This window comes from Myxocyprinus asiaticus, chromosome 9 (genome assembly GCF_019703515.2).
Source record: "Myxocyprinus asiaticus isolate MX2 ecotype Aquarium Trade chromosome 9, UBuf_Myxa_2, whole genome shotgun sequence".
NCBI lineage: Eukaryota > Metazoa > Chordata > Actinopteri > Cypriniformes > Catostomidae > Myxocyprinus > Myxocyprinus asiaticus.
This window is the reverse complement of record NC_059352.1, coordinates 17557732-17579019: the sequence shown is the minus strand read 5'-3', so window position 1 is coordinate 17579019 and position 21288 is coordinate 17557732. Positions and strand designations below refer to the sequence as shown.

Below are 21288 nucleotides of genomic sequence, written 5' to 3'. Positions count from 1 at the left end.
AGAGCGGGGTCAGCGGATGCTGAGGCGCATAGTGCGCGGAGGTCGCCAACTTCCTGCAGAGTCAATCGCTACAGACCTCCAAAGTTCATGTGGCCTTCAGATTAGCTCAAGAACAGTGCGTAGAGAGCTTCATGGAATGGGTTTCCATGGCTGAGAAGCTGCATCCAAGCCATACATCACCAAGTGCAATGCAGAGCGTCGGATGCAGTGGTGTAAAGCACACCGCCACTGGACTCTAGAGCAGTGGAGACGCATTCTCTGGAGTGACGAATCACGCTTCTCCATCTGGCAATCTGATGGACGAGTCTGGGTTTGGCAGTTGCCAGGAGAACGGTACTTGTCTGACTGCATTGTGCCAACTGTGAAGTTTGGTGGAGGGGGGATTATGGTGTGGGGTTGTTTTTCAGGAGCTGGGCTTGGCCCCTTAGTTCCAGTGAAAGGAACTCTGAATGCTTCAGCATACCAAGAGATTTTGGACAATTCCATACTCCCAACTTTGTGGGAACAGTTTGGGGATGGCCCCTTCCTGTTCCAACATGACTGCGCACCAGTGCACAAAGCAAGGTCCATAAAGATATGGATGAGCGAGTTTGGTGTGGAAGAACTTGACTGGCCTGCACAGAGTCCTGACCTCAACTCGATAGAGCATCTTTGGGATGAATTAGAGCGAAGACTGCGAGCCAGGCCTTCTCGTCCAACATCAGTGTCTGACCTCACAAATGCGCTTCTGGAAGAATGGTCAAAAATTCCCATAAACACACTCCTAAACCTTGTGGAAAGCCTTCCCAGAAGAGTTGAAGCTGTTATAGCTGCAAAGGGTGGGCCGACGTCATATTAAACCCTATGGATTAAGAATGGGATGTCACTTAAGTTCATATGCGTCTAAAGGCAGATGAGCGAATACTTTTGGCAATATAGTGTATCTTTGTAAGGTATTTGTTTTAGACATATAGTTGCAAGTAAATGAGATATCCCCACATATATGTCAAACTACATTGTGTTAATGTTTGATAGAGTTAAAACATTGCCTACCTTAAAAACAAGTGAAGTTTGATCAGTGGTTAAACATGTTCAGACGGTTCCCTCGTACCTGAATGAACAGCTCCTTTCCATAATAAAATGAAATATGCAGAAAATCACAGTATTACAGTTCTTGTATAGTGACATGGCAGAAAGTCTTGAAGAAGCTAGAGAAGAGAGGACACCGGAAGCAGTTTATGCAAGCTGCTGTGGCTCATGATGCTGTGCCCTGTGGGCGTTTAAGTTTATAAACAGATTTAGCGCTTATAACTTTCTTCTTCCCGAAAATTCTGAAATATTATGTATTTTTTTGCACTTTGTAATTGTAATGAAAAATAACTGTAGCAAAGTTGAATACTTCATTTTTAATCAACTCAAGTAAAAGTACTATTATTTATTTATACTTAAAGTAGAAAAATTTATTCAAGTACTGTAACAAGAGTAGTTGTAATTCGTTACTTTCCACCTCTGCTTTTAAATGCCTTTTATCTACAGATTTGACCTATAAACCCATGAACCCCTATGAACTATGAAACTCCCTTATAAAAATATAAAGTATTACATGTTTAAAACTATGTAAACAAAGAGTGGAATAAACAAACAATTTCAATATTTATTGTGTGAAAATAATTTCTATACATTTTTATTAATGTCATTTCCACCACACTAAACAATTTTGCCTCTACTAAAGTTTTTTTCAATAGTTGGTCTACTTTTTAATCAAGTTGATTAAAAATGTCAGTTAAGAGCATGCCTGAAATGAGAAAAGTGATGTTTGAAGAAAACAAATAAAAATCAAGGCGAATATCACTTGTAAGCAGAATATTTCTTATTAATCTGTATTTTATTAAGCTGTAATTTTGCCAAATTCTGCTATTTTGTTTATATATATATTGTTTAATTTTGTTTATAGGATACATTAGGACATTTGTCTTAGCAAGACAAAAATCAGATATTTTATTACAAAAAATAATACAAATTTAATTTCCACCGCGGAATTCTATTAAACACAGAATCTGAGATGTGGAAATGACACTGTGTTGGGCATTTTCATGACTTTCAAAAAATAAAATGACATAAATCTCCTGTGATACATGTGCATGCACTGTTCAACATTTTAGTAGATAAATAAAAATAGAGTGCGAAAAATGTTTCAGCGAGATTTACTAAAAGTCCACAGTGCTAAAAGTTCCCGATGTTTAAAAAAACCCCGCCATTTTAAGTGTATTTTATGCTACTTAAAAGTGGATGAGAGCACAAGCTACTCCTTTCACGAAGGAAACACTTTTCTCAATGGTAACGCGTGGCACTTCCAGTCAAGCAGTTTCAATTGTAAATGGGAGGAGCTTCGGTTGCGTCAGATGTGACGTTATTTAGTACCTCCCTGTTTTTCGCGTGTTCCATGCGTTAAACACCGCAACGACAGTCAGGTGGATAGACTTGAAATAGTCATATTGATTGGATAGGTTTATCCGTATGAGCTACATATCTTCAATGTGTAACAGCGCTTATGTATAATCGCTCCGCCCCAGCCTATAAGCATCAACTGAGGGGAAAGAAAAAAAAGATGCCGCAGTAAAACTTTTCAGTGCTTTAACAAGGGAAAAGGAGAGAATCGCCACGATGGATGAGAAAGACAGAACAGAGTGAAGAACTTTCTATACGGCCCTACGTCATCAGCGAGGATAAGCATGATTACATACATACATCTTTTTATTTGTTCAAAGAAAACAGAGACAAAAGTTTAGCGAGTTTTGAGGCAAAGTATGGCGCGAGAGATTGGAGAGTCTGGAGAAGCCAAAAGTGCCAAAGTGAAAAAGCATAAAAGGAAAAGCACAAAGGAGAGCAAAACAAGGATCGTACACGCCAACATTTTGTATGACCATACCAAAGGAGGGGATAACCCCAACAGACACTATGCAGACAATAAGATCAAAACCACAAAATACACTCTGCTTTCTTTTCTACCGAAGAACCTTTTCGAGCAGTTCCACCGATTTGCTAACGTATATTTTGTTTTCATAGCCTTACTGAATTTTGTCCCCGTGGTCAATGCTTTTCAACCAGAGTTGGCTCTTGCCCCTGTGGTATTTATTTTGTCTGTTACCGCTATCAAGGATTTATGGGAGGACTACAGACGCCACCGTTCGGATAAAGAAATTAACCATATGGACTGTCTCGTTTACAGTAGGTAAGCACGCAAAAACTGAATAAAGCTGTGTGTATTTGTTACATTTCATTGTCGAGAATGGGCCAAACATTGCTACTTTGACATGGTTCTCAGCCAAGGCCTGTCTACCTGTTGGTTGAACGAGTACACACAGGTTGAGACTGAAAACCTAGCAAGCTGCCTCAGTAGGCAACATCAGAGGCGCGTGTCAAAAGTGCATATAAATGTAGTCTAGGTAACTTCTTAAAGGTGCACTCAGTAATTTTTCCAAATTTGTAAAAGGTTTTACTTCAAACTAAATGAATAGTAATTTACAAACATATGTATAAAATCACGAAGACTCCATTCATATCGGTAACCGCTATCGGTAACCGTGGAGCGGGTCCCCTCATGGGGGCTGCCATGTTGTGATTACATTACCAGCTGAATACTACTTGCCTAATCTCAGTAATCACGCAGTTATTGGACACTGTAACTGACAAATTCAATTAATCATCGCAGACTTTGTGAATGGTAAATTTTTACATTGGGTCTGGTAACTTAAAACTATTGTGTTTGAATGATGCTGCATCCAGACACCTGCCATATTGACCAGCACAGCATAAACAAATCAATTACTGAGTGCACCTTTAATAATGCACGTGCATTTTATGATTTATGATGCAGTATATGTTGGCAGCTCATTAAGTTTTGAGTCACATCCACAATCCTTGTTGGGTAGTTTGGGTGGCGGTATTGGCACAACAACACATTTACTTTTTGGTGTATTTTTGGAATTGGTAGAAATGTGCTTAACTACACGACGCCCAAATACGAAGTACTGATGAAAGACAAAATAAATGCTGTCAGTGGCATCACGTCAGAGTGGCTAAGGTGCATTCCAGGCCACAGTATCTCTTATTGGCTTTGCCTTTGTAAATCAGTTTAAAAACAAATTATCTTCTATATTATTTAATTTAATGTAGGCTTATTAGCATTGGACATAGTATGTAACTGTAGCTGATCACGTAAAGTAGTGATTACTATTAATTTATTAATTAATTTAAAACTATGTTTAATATATGTGAAATGGAGATTAGATTAAACTAGGTTCTCATTGTTTGCAATATGAGAAACAAGTATTATCCTGGGTCCTTGTTGTGAACTTGTCAAATAATCTTGCTAAACATGGAAGATTATTGTTTGCATGATGTTTAAATTCAGTTTTGAACTTGGTGATAAACAGTGTGCTGATAGAGTGAACTTGAAGCAAAATGTTCACCTCCATCCACTTGTACAGTCCTTTACCACATAAAACTTGTGAGGGAATTTCACTTTGTACTGAAATGAAGGACACTGTCTAGCTTTCCTTTGTAAAACAGACTTTGCCAATGAGAAATCAGAATGAGCTTTATTGCCAAGTATGCTTCCACATACAAGGAATTTTTGGTGACAGAAACTTCCAGTGCACAAACAGTACAACAACAAGACAGAAATAATAAAAAATAGAAATATAAAAAAGCGAATAGAAATATAAGTATATTTAGAAATACACAATAAGACAAAAATATACATGTAGTATTTACAAATACAAATCTGTTATATACAGTGCAAGGGGATGTAATGCAGAAGAGGTAGGAAATGTTAAATAATATATTTGACTAGGCTGTGTATTGTACATAATTATAGTATAGTTTTCACCATTCATGAGATGGATAGCCTGAGGGGAAAAAACTGATCTTGTGCCTGATGGTTCTGGTGCTCCGTGCTCTGTAGTGTCAGCCAGAAGGCAACCGTTCAACAAGGTAGTAGGCTGGGTGAGTGGGGTCCAGAGTGATTTTACCAGCCCTTTTCCTCACTCTGGAAGTGTACAGTTCGTGAAGGGAGGGCAAGGGGCAACCAATAATCTGCTCAGCAGTCCCAACTGTCCTTTGTAGTCTTCTGATGTCCAATTTCATAGCTGAACCAAACAAGACAGTTATTGAAGTGCAGAGGACAGACTCAGTGACTGCTGAGTAACACTGTATCAGCAGCGCCTGTGGCAGGTTGAACTTCCTCAGCTGGAGAAAGAAGTACAACCTCTGCTGGGCCTTTTCCACAATGGAGTCAATGTGGGTCTCCCACTTCAGGTCCTGTGAGATGGTAGTGCCCAGGAACCTGAATGACTCCACTGCTGCCACAGTGCTGATTAGAATGGTGAGTGGGGTCAGTGTTGGGGTATTCCTCCTAAAGTCCACAATCATCTCCACCGTTTTGAGCGTGTTCAGCTCCAGGTTGTTATGACTGCACCAGTGAGCCAGCCATTCATCCTCCCTTCTGTATGCAGACTCATCAGCATCTTCAAATCTGGCTTGCTTGGAGATCTGTCTGATTCTCATCAGCACTTTGAGGGCTTCTAGTTGTTTATTTGCAGGAGTCATAGACAAGAGTCAGTCTGAAGACTGTATTTCTGATGAAAAGCATCTCTGTCAGCCATGTACAGGCCATTTATGAACTCTTGTCAAAAGCCACAGTGTTTCTCAGGCTCCACAATCTGAGCTAGTGCCCTGCTAATGTTTCTCTCAAGGTTGGGCTTGATTGAATTTTCTTGAGCGAATTATTCTATTATGAAAACTGTTCCCTTCATTAACAAGCAACACGGAATGGCAGCTGACAGAGGTCTCAAAGTATGATGTCACTCAAACTGAACCTGTTTTGGCCATTATGTGATTGCAAAGCCATAAAACTCATTGGATTAAATCCAGTGCTGCTCATAGGAATAACCTAGCAAATAGATCTGAAGACTAATACAGGAGACTTTCAGCTATTTTTGTCCCTTGTCTGACTTTTGAAATGTGAAGGAAAGTGAACAGCTGATGAATGAGGTGTTTTGAAGAATCCAAATGTGATTTGTAAGGTGTGACGACCAGACACTTCTCTAAGCTCTTCTGTGGTGTTCTCCAACATCTCCATTGGATTTGGCAGGATGTTTTTATAATTGCACAATGTCCATACAATGAAAGTGAATGGTGACTGAGACTAACATTCTGCCTAACATCTCCTAACATCTTTTCATCATGGATGAAAGAAAGTCATACAGATTTTTAAAACGTTAGGTTAGTAAGTAGGGATGCACCGATACCACTTTTTCTCTTCCGATTCCGATATCAAAAATCTCAGTATCGGCCGATCCCGATCCGATACCAGTGTTGTTGTTTTTGTTTTTTGCATAATCAGTTTAGAATATCTTTACATTATTGTGTGGAACTAATTGGGTGTGCTCTTTAATATGTAAAGAAACACAAACCTCTAACTGCACATTATTTCAATATAAATGTATTGCTTATTAAGAAAAACTTTATTGTTAACTAGTATACTAGATAATGTAGCAGCAAAATTAACAGTAACTCCAGTATAAGTCATCAGTATAAAAGAAGCCTTTTTTTTTTTTTTTTTCCTTCAACTTGTATCTGGACTTTAAAGGATTCAGATCTCTTTTTTGTTCAATTTAGTTGTAAGATATCAGCTCACTTTTCATTCACACAATTATTTTTTTGAACCCATTCAACTTAAATATTATTATAAATTGTAAACAAATAATAATAATAATATATTATAATAGTAATGTATAGTAGCATATCTCAATCGTGCACCTTTAAGTTTTAAACCCTCACGCTTTTATTTTGACATTCTGAACTCTCCAGGAAGTCCTATAAGTGTGTCTGTTTGAAGGCAAGTTCACAGTAGTTTAATTCGCTTCTTATTCAAATTCTGGTAAAAAAAAAAAAAAAAAAAAAAAAAAAAAGCCCTTCCAGTGCCATTCTAAATGCATATTATAAGTGAACCGAACTATTGAGCATCTACACCTGAGATGTTGTCCGTGAGTAGTGCTCAAATATTGCGCACCACGTGAAGGCTAAAAATAGCCGTGAGTGTGTGTGTAAACAGCGCAGCGGCATTCACTGATGCGCTGGAGCTGCGCGTGCGTTTTATATATTTACTTATTAAACACAGCCTTTTGTAATTCACAGAGCTAACGTACATATTCAAGTGGCTTTGAATAAAATGCCCGAGTCATATGAACTACTTTAATTGTGTTTTAATGGTTCTTTTATGTAATTTTTTGAGCTTGACCGTAACAAACATGACTAACACACAGTATCAGATTTGGTTCGGGCTTGTCAGACCGATACACGATCCGTTTAAAAGCTTCAGTATCGGAGCCGATACCGATCCAGGTGTCAGATCGGTGCATCCCTATTAGTAAGTTGTGACAAAATGTTACATTTTGGGTCAGCTATCCCTTTGAGTTTAAGTCGGTTCTCACCAAATTAAAGTTGACAGTGCACATAAAATAATAGATGGAATCCTGAAAGCGGGGACCTTGCTGTTAAATCAGTTGATATTTATGGAAAATAGATAGGCTAATATGTACAGGCTATTTAAGGAATATTCAGGGTTCAATACAAGTTATGCCACAAATGCTGTCAATTGAGCCTAATATTGATTGCCACAAAAAATTATTTTGACTTGCCCCTCCTTTAAAAAAAAAAATAAAATAAAAAAATCTGGGTTACAGTGAGGCACTTACAATGGAAGTGAATAGCAAATCCGTAAATGTTAAAATACGCACTGTTTCGGGGGGGCCTGGATAGCTCAGTGGTAAAAGATGCTGGCAACCACCCCTGGAGTTCGCTAGTTCGAATCCCAGGGCATGCTGAGTGACTCCAACCAGGTCCCCTAAGCAACCAAATTGGCCCGGTTGCTAGGGAGGGTAGAGTCACGTGGGGTAACCTCCTCGTGGTCGCTATAATGTGGTTCGTTCTCAGTGGGGCGTGTGGTCAGTTGAGTGTTGTTGCCGCGGTGGATGGCGTGAAGCCTCCACACACGCTATGTCTCCATGGCAACGCGCTCAACAAGCCACGTGATAAGATGCGCGGGTTGACGGTCTCAGATGCGGAGGCAACTGGGATTTGTCCTCCGCCACCCGGACTGAGGCGAATCACTACGCGACCACGAGGACTTAAAAAGCACATTGGGAATTCCAAATTGGGAGAAAGGGGAAACCCCCCCCCCCAAAAAAATAAAATAAATAAATAAATTATACGCACTGTTTCAAAAGTATAGCCATAAGAGGTAAACAATATGTGTTACAAGATTTCAGTGTGATAAAATCGTTTATCTTTTCTGTATAAAGTTAATAGCCAATTATATAACTTCATTGCCATGACAATATCAATGTCAACAAATCCTAAAACAACTGTAAAGATCATGGTTTAAACAGCTTTACAGCTCAAATAAGACACAGTTTTAATAGAAGAAAGTGCTTTTATACAGTTATAAGCTTTACATTTCTGCCTGAATTTTTGTGGTAATCAACATTATGCCACAAATTTTCCTTTAAAGATATTTAAAATGTAATCTTATTAACTATGTATATCATTAATATACACCGATGAGCCAACACATTATGATTACACTCAGGTGAAGTGAATAACGTTGATCATCTCATAACAAGGCATGTCAAGGTCTGGGTAGATTAGATGGTAAGCGAGCAATCAGTTCTCATAGACAACGAGATGAATGCAGGAGAAATGGGCAGGAGTAAAGACCTGAGCGACTTTGACAAGGGCCAAATTGTTATGGCCAGATGACTGGGTCAGAGCATCTCTGAAACGGCAAGGCTTGTGGGATTCCCCTAGTCAGCAGTGGTGAATACCTACCGACAGTGGTCCCAGAAGGGACAAACCTAGGCTATCCTGTCTTTTCCGAATCTACAGAAGGTCTACTGTGTCACAAGTCACAGAAAATTGTAATGATGGTTACAGGAGGAATGTGTCATAACAAACAGTGCATCGCACTCTGCTGCGTATGGGGCTGTGTAGCCGCAGACCGTTCAGAGTTCCCATGATGACCCCTGTCCACTGTCAAAAGCGCCTATAATGGGCACGCAAGCATCGGAACTGGACCTTGAAGCAGTGGAAGAAGGTTGCCTGGTCCGATGAGTCCCATTTTCTTTTATATCATGTGGACGGCCGTGTACGTGTGCCCTGTTTACCTGGGGAAGTGAAGGCACAAGGATGCACGTTGGGAAGAAGGCACGCCGGTGGAGGGAGTGTGATGCTCTGGGCAATGTTCTGCTGGGAAACCCTGGGTTCGGCCATTCATGTGGACATCAATTTAACACGTGCCACCTACCTAAACATCATTGCAGACCAGGTACACCCCTTAATGGCAGTGGTATTCCCTGATGGCAGTGGCCTCTTTCAGCAGGATAATGCACCCTGCCACACTGCACACACTGTTCGAGTACTGAGGAACAGTTTTGCCCTGGCCTCCAAATTCCCCAGATCTCAATCTGATTGAGCATCTGAGGGATTTGCTGAACCAAAAAGTCCGATCCATGGCAACTCCACCTCGCAACTTACAGGACTTGAAGGATCTGCTGCTAATGTCTTGGTGCCAGATACCACTGGACATCTTCAGGTGTCTTGTAGAGTCCATGCCTCGGTGGTTCGGCGCTGTTTTGGCAGCACGCGGAGGACCAACATCATATTAGGCAGGTGATCATAATGTTTTGGCTCATCAGGGTATATACAGTATATCAGATGCATGAAAGAGATGGAGATGAGAGATGTAACAGGTGTTTGTAAGGATGATGTTGTTGTCTGTTTTATGCATTTCTCTTAACCCAGCAGTAGTTCTGGTAGCATGTTACACAAATTATTTTAGCTATTTCTGTCTGTCTTGTCAAAGGTGCTGTAATATGAGCTGCATGATGTGATGAAGCAAAACTAGACTGCTTCAATGTCAAGTGCTTGCACTATATAGTAAACTTCATGGTTTATAAACAGGAGCGATAGTTTAATCATGTCGCTCACTTGCAGAGACGCGGTATAAAGTCATGTGCATGTCAAATTAACAGGTTATACATAAGTTCAGCAAATATGCGACAGTGTGCTGCTCACTGCATGCTCATACTAAACTCGACACGTGTCTAATCAGCTGCGGAATGCTGCGAGAAATTGAGAATGCTGAGAGAAATTCTCAACTACTGTACATGTTAATACAAATAAATATGTGCAGGAATTCCCTGTGTTACGAACATGGAACTTGTGGGAATGATACAAATTTGTGCATATCACCTGCAATTTCATGCCCTGTGTTTGTGGTAGGATATGTGTTATATGCTAGTACAATAAAAACAGGCCTGACATTGTGCGTGTGTGTGTGTGTACAGGTTTGGGTGGTTTACAAGGACTTTTTTTTTTTTAGGTTACAAACTGGTAATTACAAGGGTATTATGCTATAAATGTGGTTTATGTGGGCATTTCTAGTGTCCCCATAATTCAAATCACTTGAACATACTAAACTATGTTTTTTTGAAAATGTGAAAATGCCGAAAGTTTTTTTGTGAGGTTAGGTTTAGGGGTAGGGTTAGGGGATAGTATCTACAGTTCGTACAGTATAAAAATCATTATGTCTATGGAGAGTCCTCATAAGGATAGCTGCACCAACTTGTGTGTGTGCTGTAGGAAAACCTCCTCCTCTGGCTTAGATAGATTTATGAAGTGTTGAGGATGCAGGCACTGCCTTTGCACTGTCTGCGATTTCTCTTGTTATGAGTTGCACTTCTGTTTTGACATGTTAATTCCAAATATGTTCCCCATCCTAAATACACATATGAGGTTTATCTGTCAAGCCATAAAATTGTAATTTATTTTTTTATTATTCACTGTGTAGTCGACAGTTCATAAATGTAATTTTTTTTTCCTTCCATGCCCAAACAGTCCGATGTGCATCCTGTTCAAATAGAGAAGGCTATTTTGGGGGACACAAATGAAGGTTCCTGTTTAACTCTTGGGTAAATACAATTTGGAGGCATATCAATGATTTGTTAATGTCGCAGTGTCTCTGAGATGTTAGCACTCAAGGCAGATGCTCAATTTGGTTTATGAGTTATGTAAGATCCGGAACACCCTTATTATCTAAGGGCGTTCATGCGTCTTGTTCAATCCATTACACTTGGCCATGTAAATGTGTCTTCGCAAAACGGATATAAATCCAATATACTAGTCCTGTGCTATATGCAACTTCCATATTTTCCATTATGATGCTAATGGAAGGCAACAAAATTTTCAACCTGGTCTCAAAGATTCATGTAACTTTATACCTACACTTTTTAAATTAATACAATTATTTTTACTTGTCTCGTTGGATGTGTCGTGGCAGTTGCCTGGTGAAATACAACAATGGCGCTACAACAACAAAGACTTTTACTCCCTTTCACACATCACAAGTAAAACAGCAGATTATCAGTTCATAAACACTTACTATTCCCCTGTTCCTCACACTCATGACATCTAAACACTTTTACTATTGTGCATGACTTGTAAGGCGATACATTTAAATGTTTGTACTACATAACCAACTACATTTACAAGCATGTTCGTGCATGATCAAATTGCATGGTAACTTAGCTGACGGAGTGTTGCATTTGCGATGCAAAGAACCATGGTAAGAGTTCTGTGGAACACGCAAATCTACACGTGAGTTGAAAGTGTCCATGAAGCAGCACAAAATGACGTGGTTGCTTTTGCAATTGGATTTTTCAAGTCACATTTGCTTTTTATGACACTATCATTTAGATTTAAGGCCTTTTCACACCAAACACGATGCGATTATGAGAGGTGAATGGCCCTTTCCCACAGAAAGCGAAGCGAATGTTCACCGTTAGCACATTCACGCCTTTACAATAGGTGGCGCTAATCGACAAGCAATTTTCCCCCGGTACGGTAGGTGGCTCAACGCACCTTTGAGCTTGTCCTCCCTCCGCCCATCACTGGGTTAGAAGGAATAACCACTTTACAAGTTTGCAAAACAAACAGAAAAGCAAACTATTCTGTAGCGAGCAGATCGAAAAAATAAAACACATCTTTCTACCAGCTGAAGCAGCGATGACGAGTAAGACAACTTTCGAAACACTTCACAATCTATTTCAGTTCACCTGCTGGACAATTTGATGGACTGTATTATCATGAATATACAGTCTGAGGGGTGATTAGAAAGAATCAAGTGTAAAAAATTGTTTAACGGTTAAAACGTCATCATTTCGAACAATACTAATTATATGCAACTGTCACACATACTGTATATACTTGTGTTAAGTGCATTTGTTTAAAATCACTGCATAATGCACACTTTTGTAATGACTGTTAAAACAAATGTTTGACTGTATCTTATTGCCATGTACATCTACTTGTGTTATATTTGCTCAAAACCCTGTATGTTAATAATTAAACGTGATGAAATTTAAACTAGTAGTCAACCGATATATCGCCGAGGCTGGTAAATCAGCTGATATTCTGCAAATATCAATAAAACTTGTATTATATACCATTTGCAAATATACATATACCTTGTTTAAACAGATGTAGTTCACAAACCTCACGAAAATCCAGCATTTTCTTCCCATCGAGTGCTCACACACACATATATATATATATATATATATTTCCTCTGAAGTGTGTATTCCATCAGCCAGAATCGAAACTTCAGGATCAAATGTTCCTCTCATTCACAAATCATGACAGTCTGACCTGTGACAATCCAAGCAGGCAATCCAGGCCATTTAAACTGTCAGGAAATTGAGGCTTGCGGTGGATCCACACAAACGCGTAAGTGCAACTTCAAAGCTGTGTCCGAAACCAGGAAAATGCTGCCTCCGGAGGATGTATACGGAGGTAGGATGAAAATTATGTGCTTTTCAAACTGTTCGGAGACCAGTATCCTTAAGAGTTCCATTCATTCAAAGGAATCATGGTTCCTGTCAGTTAAGCTATTAATTGATTAGGTAGCACGGTAGCAAGTCAGCTGCCTATGTTTTCGGATACAGGCCAAGGTAAGTGCATCATGTGCGCTATAAGTAAATGTTTTGTTCACTATGCACTGTATGTACAATTGGTTTGATTCTGCTGATTCAGATTTTTTGAGAAAATGAGATTGCTAATGTGGACATGCCATCCATGGTTGCTGGAATATTGTGTGTGCTGTTATTTCCTTCTTCCTAATATATTAACAATTTCTTCATGTGCAAATAAATTACTAAAATTTGATGACTAAACAGAAATCTGAAGAAACTGCTATCTACCATTTAAAATACAATATTATTTTTTAGTTTTGTGTGAAATTGAGTAAATAGTGCTAAATAAGTTTTATTTTATGTTTGTTATTTACTATATGAAATTGTGTGATATCGGCATTTAGGACTGAAACGATTAGTCAACGTTATCGACAATAAAAAATAAAAAAAATTCGACAAAAATTTTCATTGTCGACTAGTAGTTTGATCTCATTTAACGTAACATGAGATCACATTAAACTCTACTGCTGACGCACGAGAGCAGCAATGCAGTTCGCACCTGACTGAGGAGAGGAAGAATTACACAGCTCACAGTCCAGATGCACTCTAAACTTTCCAAACAGCTTCAGGTGATGTAGATCGCAAAGTATGAGGGAATTATAATGCAAAAATACTTAAGATAATACTAAAGCACTGTCGTTGTGGAATAAGTAGAGCTGGAACTGCCGTTCCGCTGAAGCAAAACTTGCGTGTCAAGCGTCTTTAAGGAAACACCCTGCCGTTACATCTTTAATGCAGTTATATTTAATGCGTTATAGCTTGATTAAAGTTCAGATAATACAGAAGCAGATCATGTAAATACCTACCAACTCCAAAACTGCCATTTCTCTCTGCAGTCAGTGTCTCTTCTAGGAGTTGCGCGAATGTCCCGATCTAAGGGGGAGAGATTGAAACTGCACCCGGCTGATGCACACTCTGTCACGTGGATGCTCATCCCTCGAGCGCGCATGCTTAATGCAGCTAGATTATAACGTGATGGTTTGTGACTTATTGAATCATAATATATGTTACTGTGCATTTCTTATTGTGAATTTGCAATATGCAGCTTTATTAATAAGAGAGAGTTTTTTTTTTTTTTTTTTTTGAGAGTTAAAGATGGATTGAAGTGAACAGAAAGGTGAGAGAGGGTAGTCTTCGCCCCATTATACACTGCAAAAAAATACGTTTTTGATTTGTTTTTGTTTTGGCTTGTTTTCCAATATAAATATCTAAAACTCCTTTAAAACATCGTACATTTTCTTTAGCAGCTATACTGCAGAAGATTTTTTTATTATTTTATCTGAGAATGTTGAATTTAATATTAAAAATACAAATGTTTTAAAATATCTAAAAATCCTTTAAAAAAAAAAGAGACATTCACCTGAGAAGCAGCATATAAGATATTTAGACTTGCTTTTAGAGAATAGATATTGAATATATTTTCTCTTGCATATACTGCACTCGCAGAAGTAAAATCAAGTGACAAAATACACTTTAAGATGCATTCTCTTAAAGCAAGTCTAACTATCTTATATGTTGCTTCTCAAGTAAATGTATCTTGTTTCAAGGATTTTTAGACCATTTTAAATGGAAAACAAGACAAAAACACGTGAAAACAGTAGGATTGTTTTGCAGTGAATTTCTTTACTGAATTAAACAAAGTATTTTTTTTTTTCTCCCTTTAATTCAGTGAATGTAATTTAGAGGTATTTTTAAAATATGTTTTGTCCTCTTTATTGTTAGTAAGCACGTTTAATACAACCTAAAGTCAGGGCACAAGCTGAATGATCGGTTAAGAGCTAGTGATTAATCGTTGCAATAATCGCCGAATAGGCTAATAATCGTTAGATTAATCGATTATCAAAATAATCGTTAGTTGCAGCCCTATCAGCATTGTATCGGCCTATCGGCCACCCTGCTTTCTGGATTTCAGCATCAGCCACTAAAAAACCCATATCGGTCGACCACTAATTTAAACTCCCCAAGAGTGCAAGCAATAAAATGCAGATGTCACCCAACAAAACCCATTTTCAATCCGACTCATAATTAGATGCTTTAATATTGCTAACGACTAATACAAATAGCACAGCAGTAATGATTTTGGTTTTGGTATTTACAAACAGAGTGCACTGCAAGTCACAGCAATAGTATTAATATTAATATTTAGCAAAGAAAAACACTTATGATCCATTAAGTTGTTATTAAAAAAGTGAAACAAAGGCAAAGATGCCTTGATGTATATTATGTTAAAGATAAAAGAGAACTTATGTTAGATTAAATGCAAAAGCAAAACAATGAAGCTGTATGGGATAATCGGAGAAATCGTGATGAACATTTGCGCTTGGTGTGCAAAGGCCTTTAGATTAGGTAGGTTTTGTTTTCAGAGCATTCACCTTCAAAACCTCATCTTTTTCAACTGGCTTTTAATGCCACACAGTGGACATTTCACCTGCGATACATGTTAAGCATAACCATGCTATTTATTTTATTTTTTTCAGTCAGGGAATTTCTATGATCAGGTTAGAAGTTTTGCTGTACATGATATGGCTCATTAAAACTAAAAACAGAATGTGGCTAAAATTGCTTTGATTGCAATTCAAAAGCCAATGCTGTGGATTGTGGGGCCCTCAAACTTACAGTATGTATACTGATGTAGTTCCATTTTGGAGAAGTCAAATGTATGTATGTGGCCTGGACAGCCAGGTGCATTTATAGTTTGTTGAGTTGCTGCTTGCATGCATTTCATACAATCTCATTTGGAAGCATGACATGACCAAGTGTAAATACCCCTGAAATGCCTGAATTCTCATGTCTTTTTGGCTTTTGTGCAGTTACAAAGACGGATTGTGTGTATTATGCTGGGCACATCTCAAGGCAGTTGCTGTTGTTTTCTTTTTATTCAGAAAAATAATAAAAACCTTCAACATACCTCTCCAACAGTTTGACATAACCCCATTGTGTGTTTGAGAACAGTATGAGTAAAATACATTTTTCAAGAGGGATCAGGAAAACAATAGAAATGTCCAGAAAGAGTGTGCCCCCCCCCCCTCCTTTCCTGTGTTTAGCAGTTAGCAGTGGGATCAAAAGCCTTTCTATTGTGTTTCTGTTGTGTTTCATGCTGCTCTTTTCAAGTGCTTACAACAAAACTATCGCACTGTTTTATGAAAATCTGTTTAAAGTGTGACATGGTTTTTGATATCAACACTTGTTTCCTTCGGCGAGAGTTCAGAGAGGACGAAAGGCAGGTATTCCAGGAATTGAGCTTTTGCTGGGTGAGATGGTGCATGCTCCCTCAAGCTGCTCAGGTTCACTCCGGATGTGAGCCTGAAATCTCTAGTACAGTTCTGATATCATGGTTAGCCCTTAGCTGAGGCCTTGACTGTAGACTGAAAGTTATTTAGTTTTTCAGGGTCTTTGCTTTGCCTGAGATTTGTTTTTATTTATTTATTTGTGATTAATACTGATGATAATCAGTCAGTCATTTGGACATATTTAAAGGGGTCATGTAGACTAGTGGAAAAAAAAAAAAGATTTCCTTGATCTTTTTAAAATAAATAAAAATCCCCAATCCAAAAAGACCTTTAATTGACACCATGCTGCAAAGTATGCAATTCAATACGGCTTAAAAATTCACGTTTGGGGTATGAAAGTGTGTAATTTATGTTGTAGAACAAAACATCCACGTATCGTCAAGTAATGTTTACCACAGACCTTATTTTACTGATAAGTTGTAAAACCCCATTATGGCAACCATACAGGAAAATAGGAACCATAGGAACCCATGGTAAATTCTATTCTGGGTTTTTCGACTACAACCTGAAACATTTAACACAGAAAGTGTTTTGCTATTTCTGCCTTTCATGTGAACAGTGCTGTAATATGAGCCGTACGATGTGATGAAGCAAACCTAGACTGCTCCAATGTCACGGGCTTGCACTATATAGTCCGCTTAATTGTTTATAAACGGGAGCAATAGTTTAATCACATCACTCGCTTGCAGACGTATAATGTTGTGTGCATTTCATAGCACCGTGCAGTATGTGAGCGCTACACACGAATAACTTCTCAGGTGTAGATTCTCAGTAGTTTCTTTCGATTATAACATGCATCGAGAATGACACTGCAGGAGTATTTTACCAGATTTGAAATAAGAAGTGTGTTAAAGGTGCACTCAGTAATTATTTCCTAATTAAAAAAAGTTTAACTCTTAAAGACATTAATTGTAATTTTGCAATACATGTAGGAAATCGTGACCACTCACATTAAAATTAATACTCCAGTCAAATCAGTAACCTTATAAAAGCTGTTTCATTCTACCTGGAGAGGGTCCGCACATGGGGGCTGACATGTTAGAATCACATGACCAGCCGAATACTACTCTCTTAATCTCAGTGACCTACCTGTTATGACACTTTCACTTATTGATTAAAGTGATCAAGGCTGACTGTGAATACTACATTTTTACAAATTTGCACTTTTAAACTACTGTGAACTAAGTTACATCCACACATTCAAAGGACTTCTTGGAGTGTTCCGCCAAAATAAAAGACAGATGGTTTTAAAATTAAGAAGGCATGACTGAATATTGCTATTGTTTAATAAAATTAGAAAAAGTTAATAATAACAATTTATATAATTTATATTATTTGTTTACAGATTAAAACAATAGTTAAGTTGTCTGGGTTCCATAAAGTAATTTTGTGAATGAAAAGTGGACTTTTACAACTAAATTGAACAAAAAAGAGTCCAGATAGAAGTCGAAAAGAAAACTTGCTACTTTTCTACTGAAGACCTTTACTGGAATTACTGTTCATTTTGCCACTGTATATCCAGTATACTAGTTAAAGTTTTTCTTAATAGACTACACATTTATATTGAAATAATGTGCAGTTAGAGGTTTGTGTTTCTTTTCATATACAAGAGTACTCTCAATCAGTTCCACACTGTGAGGTATAGATACTTGTTTTATAAAAAGTTTTTGGACCGGTGCCAGTTCACAGTGGACGGAGTTACCAGTGCGATGTCGAAAATGGAATACAAGCGATCAATAGAATGTACCGTCGCTCGTCACTGCTGGTTAGGACAAAAACTCTTGATTACCATAGAAAATATACCTTTTATTGCTTGTCGTTTGTTGTCAGGTTAGGACATGATGGGACTGTGGCTGCCTGTGGCCTCTGTTTCTACGTTTCGCGGCCGTCCCACCGGGAAAAGTCCCGGTTCTCCCTACGGCCAGTCCGCCCCTGGCGAGGGGGCTGCGTGAACTGTTGCTCTCGTGCCCTATCATGAAGCACAGGAAACCAACGGTCAGTGAACATTTTCACTAAAAAATACATTCGATTTCGGTTTTATCACCAAACCACATGCTTTCATAACAATCATTAGTCTCATGGAATAATTTATTAGACTTCTGAATTATAGTTTTGCATTTTTTTGAAGCTTGAAGATGTGGTCACCATAAACTGCCATTGTATGACATCGCTGAGCACAATTTTTTTTCGCAATTTCTCTCTTTGTGTTAAGAAAAAGAAAAAGTCATATTGGGTTGTAACAATACAGCGGTGAGACTGAATTTTCATTTTTGGGTGAACTTATCCTTTAAGATCGCTTCCTTTTGAACCCATAGTAGTGTATGGTTTTTCTGTGCTATTCTTTTGTAACCCACTTAATTGTGCCCTTTATCAGTAGACCCAATATTAAAAGAATGATAACTGATTAAGTAACCAAGTGTGAAAATCTGTAAAAAAAAATTTAAATTGATTATTGGTCTATCTCTAAAATAAAGATAAGACAACAGTTCAACTTGACCTTACTAAGCACTGACATCCCACTAAGTGTTTCAGTTGGTGTCAAAGTTATCATTGTGTTTATTGCAGCAACATTTTGGCAACCACAAAGAAAATAAAGTGAGACTTATGTCCCACTCAGTTTTTCCATGCACATTGGTTTCTGTCAGTAGTTCGAAGGCTGGCTTTGGGTGGTCTGTTCGATAATCTTCTAAACGCTTTGAAACTGGATCTCCAGCTTTTGCACTGAAAGCTTTATTGGCTTGTATTGGATTTGTGGAACAATTTGGATTTGTAGGAATTGTGCAGAGAAAGATTAACTATAATCTGTTCTGTTTTTCATGTATCAACCTTTGCTTTCTGTCTGCTTGATACTCATAGAAGCCTTTATTCTGCTGAGCTTCTTATTTTCTCTCGGAAGTCTATTAATGTTGTTGGTGGAATGCTTCCACATTGTGCTGCTGGAGGAAATGACCTTAAGAAAGTTCAGTTTCAGTGGCCTTTTCTCTTTGAGATTTTGCGGGAATACCTATTTGTCTTTTGTTTTCTCTACTACTTTTCTTCCATGAAATTCTTCATTTTGGCAATGTGCTGCTATTCAAGTTTCTTTTTTCATGACAGGATATAACAGACAGGATGTTCTGTAGAGTAGCTTTATTATAGGTGTATGTTTAATTTAAAGGCCATACATCTATATTTTTACCTGAGGTCCACTAATAATGTTAGTGAGGTTTTTTTCTCCCAAAGCAGTCAGCAGACAAAAAGTAAAAATTAAAGACCCCTTTTGCTTGTGAAATGACATACAGGTTGCAGGTTTGATGCTGGATCCTGACTAGTGCTGACCCATCCTTTGATAAATCACTATGCAAGATCTGCACTATCTGCACAGAATCTGCATTGAAATCTACTATGCAAGCTGTTAAGGTTGAACTGTAATGATCAGCCACTCATTCCTAATATTATGCAGAGCTGTGGCGCTATCGCACAGCCCAATGTTTGGCGGGAACAGCAGGACATTTGATGGGCTTTCCTCATATCTTATTGTTGTTATATTACAACTGGAGATTATGGTATGTTTTTCTGGTGTTTAGGAACAATGTTATACCGTATATCCTACTACCTCCTCATTTCTTCATAGCGACTGGACGGTCCAAGCTGCTGAACACCAAATAGGCAGTGTTGACGTGTGAATGTGGGCAATAAGTGATAGTTAATGCTGTCACCTTTCAGATGTGTTCAAAATTTACATATGTAGATGGAGCCAACACGTGTCTTTAATGATTCAAAACTCAAACCCACAGAGCTGCAACACCAACACACACTCCCTCTGAGAGAGCCAGATTTGAGAGTTCATCCTCAAGGTATACACTGTAACTGTCTGGACACGAATCAAAGCATTCAAATCAAAGCCAGACACTATTGAAAGCCATACTCTTTTATATACTCACTTACACACACACACACACACACACACACACACACACTCCAGCGGTCTAGAATGCTCACCTTAAGCTACGAAATGCTAATGCAACGTCAAGTATAGTTGAAATTATGGGTTTTGAGGAGTGATAACTTGGTGTGTCATTACAATGAGACCTGTGAAGGGCAAATAATGTTTGAATATACGTTAGCTTTATGAAATTACAAGATTGCAAGTCAGCAAAATGTGTTGAATGCACATTTGAATGAGTATGAAGTGTAGTTAAGCTGTGCTGAAGGTTTTTTTTTCTTAAAAACTGCAAGCAACACAAAGAAGGATACTTGAAGGTTTAGAAGTGCAAACTAACATCTAGTCTTAACCTCCTGAGACCCCCGCATGACTACTGTGTGCGCTTTCTGTTTCCCTCTTTGATTTGTAACTTGTAGCACTTAATAAGCAAACAATAAAATAATAATGTTTTCCTAAAATTGTATGTCCACATACACTGGTGGCCAAAGGTTTGGAATAATGTACAGATTTTGCTGTTTTGGAAGGAAATTGGTTCTTTAATTCACCAAAGTGGCATTCAACTGATCACAAAGTATAGTCAGGACATTACTGATGTAAAAAAACAGCACCATCACTATTTAAAAAAAGACATTTATTATCAAATCTAGACCCATTTCCAGCAGCCATCACTCCAACACCTTATCCTTGAGTAATCATGCTAAATTACTAATTTGGTACTAGAAAATCACTTGCCATTATATCAAACACAGTTGAAAGCTATTTGGTTCGTTAAATGAAGCTTAACATTGTCTTTGTGTTTGTTTTTGAGTTGCCACAGTATGCAGTAGACTGGCATGTCTTAAGGTCAATATTAGGTCAAAAATGGCAAAAAAGAAACAGCTTTCTCTAGAAACTCGTCAGACAATCATTGTTTTGAGGAATGAAGGCTATACAACACTTGAAATTGCCAAAAAACTGAAGATTTCATGCAATGTTTATATTACAGTCTTCAAAGACAAAGGAC

The 21288-nt window shown here is 38.2% G+C and overlaps 1 protein-coding gene across 1 annotated transcript in view; it reads left to right on the top strand.

Moving 5' to 3' along the window:
• The first annotated feature begins 2580 nt into the window (after positions 1-2580).
• Positions 2581-21288, top strand: part of LOC127446533 (phospholipid-transporting ATPase VA-like) — an 84501-nt gene continuing 65793 nt past the window's right edge. Inside the window, exon 1 of the mRNA XM_051707517.1 lies at positions 2581-3211. Within this exon, the coding sequence (XP_051563477.1) occupies positions 2787-3211 (425 nt within the window). The 5' untranslated portion in view covers positions 2581-2786. The remainder of the gene's footprint in view (positions 3212-21288) is intronic.